Source organism: Sphaerodactylus townsendi, linkage group LG05 (assembly GCF_021028975.2).
Source record: "Sphaerodactylus townsendi isolate TG3544 linkage group LG05, MPM_Stown_v2.3, whole genome shotgun sequence".
In the NCBI taxonomy this organism is placed as follows: domain Eukaryota; kingdom Metazoa; phylum Chordata; class Lepidosauria; order Squamata; family Sphaerodactylidae; genus Sphaerodactylus; species Sphaerodactylus townsendi.
Window position 1 is genome coordinate 17,682,573 of NC_059429.1, and position 9,743 is coordinate 17,692,315.

Here is a 9,743-nt window from a genome sequence, read left to right on the forward strand (position 1 = left end):
ACGTGGCTCCTCCATCTCATTATACTTTTTAGCAATCAAAACAACCACTTCCCATATGAAACGTTTGAACCACAGAATAAAACAAGATCGTGATTCCCCTTCTCTAAACTAGAAACATGGAAACTTGTAAGGTTTTTTTTTGTTTACCGACAAGAGGGGCAAGCATGAGTTGCTTCTCCCTTGTTTTTATTGCCCCTCCGGATAGACTGCACGCACGAGAAGCCAATTGAGGAAGCGCTCCTGGATTTAAACCAGCAGTTCTCAACCTGTGGGTCGCGACCCCTTTGGGGGGTGGAACGACCCTTTCACAGGGGTCGCCTAAGACTCTCCGCATCAGTGTTCTCCATCTGTAAAATGGATAAATGTTAGGGTTGGGGGTCACCACAACATGAGGAACTGTATTAAAGGGTCGCGGCATTAGGAAGGTTGAGAACCACTGATTTAAACCGTCTTTCAGATTGGACAGGGACTTCCATAATCCAACCGATGGTTGTCATTCATTGGAAGTCTTCCAAGTTATTATTTTGTTTTGTGAAAAAACGGAGCTTGTCATTTTTCTACTGCAAATGTCAACTCAATGGTCTTTTCTTTTCTATGCAGCGTTGCAATGGATGGGTTCGGCCAGCCCGTGGGTATCCCAAGCCGCCCCACCACCGCTTATGGATATCGGCCAGATGACCCGTACTACTACAGCTTCGGAGCCCGATAAAGCAGTCCGCTGTATTAGATGATTCCCTTCCTGTATTCTTGAACAAGAAGAGTTGCTGAGCAAAGACTTTTTTTTTTCTTCGTAATGCATGATGGCAGTCTTTACAGGTCCGCGTGGTACATTTCCGTTGGTCCGTGTTGCTCTGGGGAACCGTTAGCTGTTCAGTTAACACTTTATCTTTTCTTTTGTACAGTGTTTGCCAAATATTAACTAGAAAGTTAACATTTGTTATGTATATTAAGCAGCTATCTTAAGTCCGATTTAAAAAAAAAATGTTTTACAATCCTGCCATGCTGAATGGTCAGGCTAAGCGAGTTTTGAACTGAGTTTACTTCTTTGTTTACAAGCAATAATTTAACTGGGTAGTAAATGTAACTGAATTTCCTCTCTCCCTTCCACAACATACCCACTGGAAATGACAATAGGTCGCGTTGATGTCGTTGCATTGTTGTAAAGCAGAGGCACAAATACATCTGTGACTTTAACCATGGCTGATAGCCTGTCTTTAAAATGTTCAATGCCACATTGCAGCAAATAACAATGGTATGCACAGGGACAGCAAAAAGCCCATAGCACTGTGCTACTCATTAAAAAAAAAGTGAAAACGAGGAAGCAAAAAAGGGAAAATATGTTTTGACACAATTTATTCTGAATAAGCACAAATTGTTCCAGTTGGTATCCTTTCCCCAGTTATTTTAGAACAGAGGTGTCCAACTCTGGCACTTCAGATGTTCATGGACTGCAATTCCCTTCAGCCCCTTGGACACCCCTCTTTTAGAACAATTATATTTTATTTATTCATTCATTTGGGTGCTGTGTGGTTTCCGGGCTGTATGGCCGTGTTCTAGCAGCATTCTCTCCTGACGTTTCGCCTGCATCTGTGGCTGGCATCTTCAGAGGATGCCAGCCACAGATGCAGGCGAAACGTCAGGAGAGAATGCTGCTAGAACACGGCCATACAGCCCGGAAACCACACAGCACCCAAGTGAATCCGGCCGTGAAAGCCTTCGACAATACATATTCATTCATTCAATTGTATAGGCTGCCTCATCCCCGAAGGGCTCTAGGCGGCTCACAACAACCCCAAACAACCACATAACAATTCAGTTAATCCAATGGAATACATAGGCCATCTAAAAACAATAATAAATTAAATTCAAATTCAAATGCAGCGAATAACTCCATCACATCAATACAATTCATGATTGGAGGCACCCGATCTAAAAGGTCGGGAGGGGCTGGCAGTGCCGAAAGATGGAACCAGCAGGCGCTGTCGAAGATGGTAAATGTGGCAGGCGTTACGAGGGAGCAGCCGGTCCGCAGCCAGCCTCATCAAAGGCCCGGTGGAACAGCTCAGTCTTACAGCTGGAGGAAGAGAATTCCACCAGGTAGGGACCAGGGCCATAAATGCCCTGGCCCAGGTAGAGGCCAGCTGCAACACAGAAGGGCTGGGGACCTCCAGCAGCTCCGCCGTCACAGAACACAATGGCCTGTTCTGGACATATGGGGTGATACGGTCCCGCAGGTATGATGGCCCCAAGCCATGAAGCTAATATGGTAATAATTCCACGGCAGCAGTTCAAACTCATAATGCCTTGTCCTTTGTTATCTGGCAATCTCATAAGAGTCGCCCAAAGAGGGATCTCAAAGGTGTGCTGATGCCTGACACGTTCTGGGCAGATCCTTGTTCCTCAAGATCAACTAAGGCTGCAGTTGTGTACATACTTCTGTGAGACTTCCTTCTGGATGGTATGCATAGGATTCTGCTGTAAAACTGCTTTCCAAAGGAAATTATTTCAGACCGCAACAAGCGGGGAGTACTTTTCGCCTTTCCAGCCCAGAGATGTGAAACTGCCTCTATAGTTATTTCCCTGTGACCTATTTCACAGTGTGTGACTATCGTAAGTGGATTGTAGTTTCAGTCGCCACTTGCCTTTAACTCAGTCAACCACAGGCTTTCTAAGTGCAGCTTTCCCGTCCTCCTCCTGTCGGACTTTGGATTGGCGTGACTGTCCTCCTTAATAATCCCATAGTGATTTAATTAAGTCTGAGCCCTCCGGGGGAGGGCGGTATATAAATTTAATTAATTAATTAATATTAAGGCGCCACAAGCCTTTTAAAACATTTTCTGGCCGTGGCAAACCAGCATGGCTACCCAACGAAAAGGTTAACTGAAACTTTCGTTTCTGCAGCGCTGGCTTTTCTTCTGACGGGCAGTTTTCAATCCCAGCCGGCCTCGTTTCGGCTGCGCCACCCTTGGAATTTAATTAATACAGCAAAATTATATTAATCCCAGTTCGCATTCTGCAAGCCACGCCAACCATATTGACTCGATCTGTGCTCGAGCTTTAAAAATGACTTGGCCAACCACCTCCTGATGTCTCAAGTGTTACACGGAACAGGGATAACATTTGGCAATACAAAAACTTGGCATGGAAACCCCAGACCTCCCACGATGGTCCAATAATTCTTTTCCATGTTCATTTTGCTGTCCAAAATACTCACAGGAAATGTCTCCCCTGAGACATTTTACTGCACTGCATGGAGAGCGATTTGTTTTAATGGTTTTAAGCCTGTCTGTTTATGGTGCTTTCTGTTAAAACTCTGGCGCAAGTGCCAAATTTATTTGAGCTGGGGGGGCTTACATATACGTGGACCACCTGCCTTGTCCATTCAGTTTGTACCCCTCTAAGCTTATGCTTTAGACCATTTGAACTGTTCTTTACAGGCTTCTCAAAGTGTGAGCTTGTGATTGGACACACAAATGCTACAGAGGCAAACTAGCTCCCCACCATAGTTCTCTAAAAACTCCAAGAAAGCTTCAGACTGAGCCAGCGATGGACATTCAGTGAAACGGTTTGGATTTTTTTCATGACCTCTTGTATCTGCACACAGCCTTGATTATAGAGCTTTACTTGAAGGCTCAAAATGGTTTTCCCCCCACCCACCCACCTTGAAGAAAAATTTGGATTTATATCCAGCACTGCTCAGTCGGGATCACCCCCACAACAGATACCTTGTGAAGCAGATGGGGCTGAGAGAGTTCTGAAGAACTGTGACTAGCCCAGGGTCACTCAGCAGCAATGTAGGAGTGCAGAAACACATCTGATTCACTAGATAAGCCTCTGCCACTCAGGTGGAGGAGTGGGGAATCAAGCCTGGTTCTCCAGATTAGAATCCACCTGCTCTTAACCACTACACGATGCCGGCGCTTTGAATCATCACACATACTAAAGTGGGAGGAGTCACAGCCAGGGTGGCCAACTCCAGGTTGAGAATTTCCTGGAGAATTTGGGTGGAACTTGGTGAGGAAAGGATTTGGGGAGGGGTGCGTGACCTCAACAGTGTATAATGCTGTAGTTTCCTGGCTCCAAAGCAGTCATTTCCCCCTGGGTTACTTATCCATTGTTCTATCAACATGGAACCTTTATTGGCATATTCATTTAAACAAAGTTATTCTTGAAAACTTAGGCACAGCAGATATAAGACAGTCAAGCATGAAAAGACCGAAATAAAATGACCACCTAATGGGACTGCATTTGTACTGTCTCAAGAATTGGGCTCCTGTGTCCACGGAAGCACATATCGAAATAAAATATTTACTCTTTATGAACCCGCTAGACTCCAATTTCTTGCCCATGTGCACTCTGAATATGTTGGATGGGGGCACATTTTTTCATTTTATTTTATTCCTGTAGCTTTTGCTGTGAGTTTGCTGAACCCGTCTGTTTTAATTGTTTATTTTAAATGTGAATGTTTTAAAATCGGTTGTTCATGTATTGTAATTGGACTCTTATTTATGCCATTGCAGCTTGGTTGCTGCATTGTTTGCTGTCATATACCCAAGGAGATAAAGTGGGATAGAAATATTTTAAATACAATTCCAAGCCATTATATCCCTCAAAACACCTAGATACTGCCACGTACAACTTGCAAGAAAATGACATGAGACGCCATCAAAACGCCATCTGTGTTTTAAAATGTGAATGTTTTCAAGTAGGTTATTTGTGCATTGCAACTGGACTACTGTTTATGCCATTGCAACTTGGTTGCTCCAATATGTGGTGTCTTAAATCCCAGGAGATAAAATGGGCTAGAAACATTTTAAATTTTTTTTAAAAAAATGCAAAGTCATGATATACCACCTCTCAGGACACCTGAATATTACCATGTACAACGTGCAAGAGAATCAAACAATGTGCAAAATCCAGTCCTCAAAATCAATGATTCCTCAACATAAATGCCGTCAAAACCTAAAGGAGAAATAGAACATTCAGGTAAATGTTTGATCAGTTGGGGTGCCCAACTCTGGCCCTCCAGATGTTCAAGGACTACAATTCCCATCAGCTTCCTGCCAGCATGGCCAATTGGCCATAAAGTATCCAACCATGGCCCTCCAGATGTTCATGGACCATGCTGGCAGGGGCTGATGGGAATCATAGACCATGAACATCTGGAGGGCCAGGGGTGGCCCCTCCTGGCCCAGATAGTGGTTTGCTCCCAACTCTGGAAGTTGCCTATCAGCCAAAGGGTCTTTTCCACTACCTATTACCTGATCCTTTTACAGGGAGATGCAGGAGATTGAACCTGGGATCTTTCCATCCTGTACAACACTGATCCACGGCCCCATCCCCAAACAGACCAACGCATCTGCCACCCCTCTGGCATCAAAACCGCCTTGCCAGTATCCGATGCCCTCATCCAATATGGCGGCGGCGACCACACAGCGGAGCGGAAGCGCCTGTCGGTGACACATATGGCGCGTCGAAGCCGGAAGCTGGACTCCTCCCCCCGCTTGTTGTGGAAGCGGCGAACGGAGGGCAGCTGGGAGCCCTTTCCGCGTCCCCCTCAGCGGGGCAGCAGGTGAGCCAAACCGGGGTGTATCGCGCAGGGCCTGTCCCCTGCCCCTGCCGTGCGCAGCTGGTCGCCTCAGCCCGGCCGTGAGGGGTAAATGGCCGCTGTCTCTTCTCCTCGGCCGCTTCTCTCTTAGCGCTGAGAGATACTGAAGAAGCTCTGCCGAGGGAGACAAGGGGTTAAACCAAAAGGTGCGCGCTTCCCCCCTCCATGCCTGTGAGTATGCAAATCGTAGCTTTTTGGAGGGCGTGGCTATGCAAAACTCAACGGGGTCTTGCGAACCCAAAGCTGCCCGTTCTTGTGACCCTTGCAGGGGAGGGGAGGCTGTCTTTCTCAATGCCTGTACGAAGTGGGCAAGAGTGTGGGACTAGCATGAAGGAGTCCCTGGTTCGAATGCCATCATGTCATGCCTTGGAAGTCATGCCATGGAAGGAGACTTTGGGCTGTGTCTAGCTTGAGAGAGTATGGCTGCTCTCTTAGCCTGACCTGTCTCATAAGCTTGTTGGCAGGATAAAATGGAGAAGAATCTGGTTAAATAAAGGGGGGGGGGGGGAGGGGAGAGAAGTCATATTTATTCTTAAGCATAATTTATTTTATAATTTTTTTAAATGTCACCTACAAGCAAGATCTCTAGACAGCAGTTCAGTCATTCAAAAATCTTATTGCCCACTTGTTTCTGTGCACGGCTTTCTTTGGGCAAAAAGGATTTGTCAGCATCATTCTCAGTTATGTTGAGGTTAGGTGCTTTCATGACTATAGAGGTAGAATCTAAAATGTCAGCTGATTTCTGAATATTGAAATAGGTAGATACCAGGACTTTATCCAGAACCATTTCCCGCTTTGGTCAGGACTTTGGTCAGGAGCCGCGAGGTGTAGTGGTTAAGTGCTTGCACTGCCATTCACATGGTCAGGAGTTTGAGCCCCCTCTGGGTCAGATATCCTGGCAGCTGGCTCATGGTCAACTCAGCCATCCATCCATTCCTTGGTCGGTAAATGAGTACCTAGCACAAAGCTGGGGGGGTAAAGAATAGCTGTGGAAAGCAATGGCAAACTACCCCACAAAAACGGCTTGCTTATGAAATCACTGCTCGCAGTGGTACCCCAGGGTTGAACGCGACTGAAGGGGAAACTGTACCTTTACCTTCAGATGGTCTAAAGGAAGAGGAAGGGTGATGTGTTAAATGCCTAAAACACACCAGAGTTGTGCTGACAAGAGATGGTCAAATAAATGTCTCAGACGTGCAAAAGAGCTGCTTCTGTTGTCTTCTGAACCAAGAAGAAAGGATGAACTTGTGCAGTCTATAGGGACAGATGGAAATCTGAGCTTCAGGCTCAAGAGACAAATCCACAAGGGGATGACACCGGTTTGTTGAAAAACAAATAAACAGCGAGTTCTTTAACCGTAATATAGTCTGCAGAATGGTTTGACTAAAGGTGTTCTTAACTGACCCAGTTTCCGTGTCTTCTTTCATCTGGACAGTGGTTTTTATAAGCATTCCAGTTTGCTTCAGACCTTACAGCTGGAACCTACATTGAGAAACTTAACCTACACCATGTCCCCTTCCCTGTTCACAACCAGGGCTTCTTCTGAACGGTGGGCTTCCATGTCTCAACACAGTAATCAATAAAGAAATGAGCTTTACCCACGTTTTCCAAGTCACGACTACTGTAAAAAATATTTACTGATCACCTTCATTAACCAAAAGATTGTATCTACAGAATGTACAGTAAACAATGTGTACAGTTGCCAACAAAATGCCTCTTATGTTATTGTTACATGCTTATGCTAGAGAAAGTTCAGAAATCAAAACCAAAATAGCCGTAGTTATTCATAGTCACAGCCATGGTCTTGATTGGTCTTAAGAGCAGAATTTGGATTCTCTAATCTGAGAACCGGGTTTGATGTCTCTCCCTCCTCCACTCTGAGTGGCGGGAGGCTTCATCACAGTGAATGATGATGTTTCCGCACTCCTACATTCCTGCTGAGTGACCTTGGGCTAGTCACAGTTCTTCAGAACTCTCTCAGCTCCACGTACCTCACAAGGTGTCTGTTGTGGGGAGAGGAAAGGAAAGGAGCTTGTAAGCCACCTTGAGTCTCCTTACAGGAGAGAAACGTGGGGTATAAATACAAACTCTTCTTTTGCTCAGCAAGGTTTCTGATTGGCTATGCAGATTTTTTTTAAAAAAAATATTGCTTTGCCAGCAGCTGCCACAATAGCACAAAGATCCTTTGTGCCATAGCACAAAGATCCACAGCACTCCTACATTCCTGCTGGGTGAAGTAGAAGTCACAGTTGGGCTAGTCACAGTTCTCTCAGACCTCTCTCAGCCCCACCTACCTCACAAGGTGTCTGTTGGGAGGAAAGTAAGGGAAAGGAGGTTGTAAGCCACTTTGAGTCTCTTTACAGGAGAGAAAGGGGGGATATAAATCCAAACTCTTATTCTTTTCAGTCAGAAAAACTTTGGCGTGGAAACTTACCTGGCACTCTCACAGAGAAAAGAATAAACAGCAGATTCCCATGCTTGTATAACGTGCAGTAGAGTAGATAGCTCTTTTTAGAAATGCTTCAAGCATTATTTGGGTGAGCCAGTCCTGGTTTGGCTGAGCCTTGCTTATTTTTTGGCCCGAAGTATAATAGTGAAAAAGCTTCATGTAGGCAGAGTTCCAGCCATTCTGTGCTGGTCTTGTAATAATATCTTAGGACAGTGTTTCTTACAGCGTTTCTCATGGCTCGCCAATGTCCTGAACTATATCAACACAGTCCATTCTGTAGGTACAGATAGCTTCCTGAGGCTGTGAAAAAGCGGACTCTGTATCACAGGGTCATCCCTGCATACTTGTAGTGCTTTCAGGATAGCGTTATATAAGTATTAACTGATAGCAGTGGTGCAGAATTACCTTTAGCGCCCATAACTCTCGAAGTATGCATTGCATTTTGAACTTTGGAAAGTATATGCTAAAGACGCCAACTGGAATTTGAATGTTTTGTTCCGAGGATCTTGAGCTCACGTCTGTTGGCACAGAAACCAAAAGGAGGGATATATGACTATGGTCTCTTCCGTATCTGTAGGGAAAATTTTGTAAGGAATTCCAAGTGAATACCTGTTGAACTAATTTGCTACAGCTTTGCTCAGCACAGCAGTGCCATTTGGATTTCGTGGCCTTCAAAAAAGGGAGCATTCACAATAAGAACATAAGAAAGAGCGTGCTGGATCAGACCAGAGTCCATCTATTCCAGCACTCTGCTACTCGCAGTGGCCCACCAGATGCTTTTGGGAGCTCACATGCAGAATATGCAGAAGCAATGGCCTTCAGCTGCTTCTGCTCCCAGGCACCTGGTCTGTGGCATAGTGGTTTAGAGCAGGTGTACTCTAATCTGGAGGAACCGGGTTTGATTTCCCACTCTGCTTGCCTGAGCTGTGGAGGCCTATCTGGGGAATTATATTAGCCTGTGCACTCCAACACATGCCAGCTGGATGATCTTGGGCTAGTCCAGGGGTCTGCATCCTGTGGCTCTCCAGATGTTCATGGACTACAAATCCCATCAGCCCCTGCCAGCATGGCCAATTGGCCATGCTGGCAGGGGCTGCTGGGAAAGTAATGATCCCATGAACATCTGGAGAGAAGCGTCCCTGAACTGTGCTGGTCAAAGTTCTTCTGATTCTTCAGCCCCACCTTCCACCTCACAGGGTGTTTGTTGTGGCGGGGAAGGGAAAGGAGTTTGTAAGCCCCTTTGAGTCTCCTATAGGAGAGAAAGGGGGGATATAAATCCAACTTTTCTTCTTCACATCCTGCATTCACTTCCTTCCTGATCAAAGGTTTTTTTTTCCTGTGGTTATCTGGACATTGTGGAATGGGTTCCCAGGAGAAATTAGAAGGTCTCTGTCTCTCTCTTGCAGTTCTGGAGTGGTGGTAAAGCAGTGCTTTATTGAAAAGGCTTTGGTTCTTTGGGATGAATGTTTTTGTGAGTGAGTCTTACAAGGACAGTGATCTGCGTTGGGCATTATTAATTAGTTTTGTGCTAGTTGCTTGAACTTGGGCATTAAATATGTTATGTTGATTTTTATTGTTGTTCGTCATCTTGTATCCCCAGCTATTTGGGAGCAAGGTGACCTTATAAATGCGTTAAATACAGTTTTTAAATAACTTCTCTTTTAAGTTTTTGACACTAGAAGGGGA

At 45.3% G+C, this 9,743-nt stretch overlaps 1 protein-coding gene across 2 annotated transcripts in view; it reads left to right on the forward strand.

Annotated features, from left to right (window-relative positions):
• KIFAP3 (kinesin associated protein 3) overlaps nt 1–1,194 on the forward strand; it is a 79,347-nt gene extending 78,153 nt beyond the window's left edge. For both annotated transcript variants that reach the window (XM_048497544.1, XM_048497545.1), the window contains exon 20: nt 601–1,194. In XM_048497544.1, the coding sequence (XP_048353501.1) occupies nt 601–709 (109 nt within the window). In that variant the 3' untranslated portion in view covers nt 710–1,194. The remainder of the gene's footprint in view (nt 1–600) is intronic.
• The last annotated feature ends 8,549 nt before the right edge of the window (nt 1,195–9,743 follow it).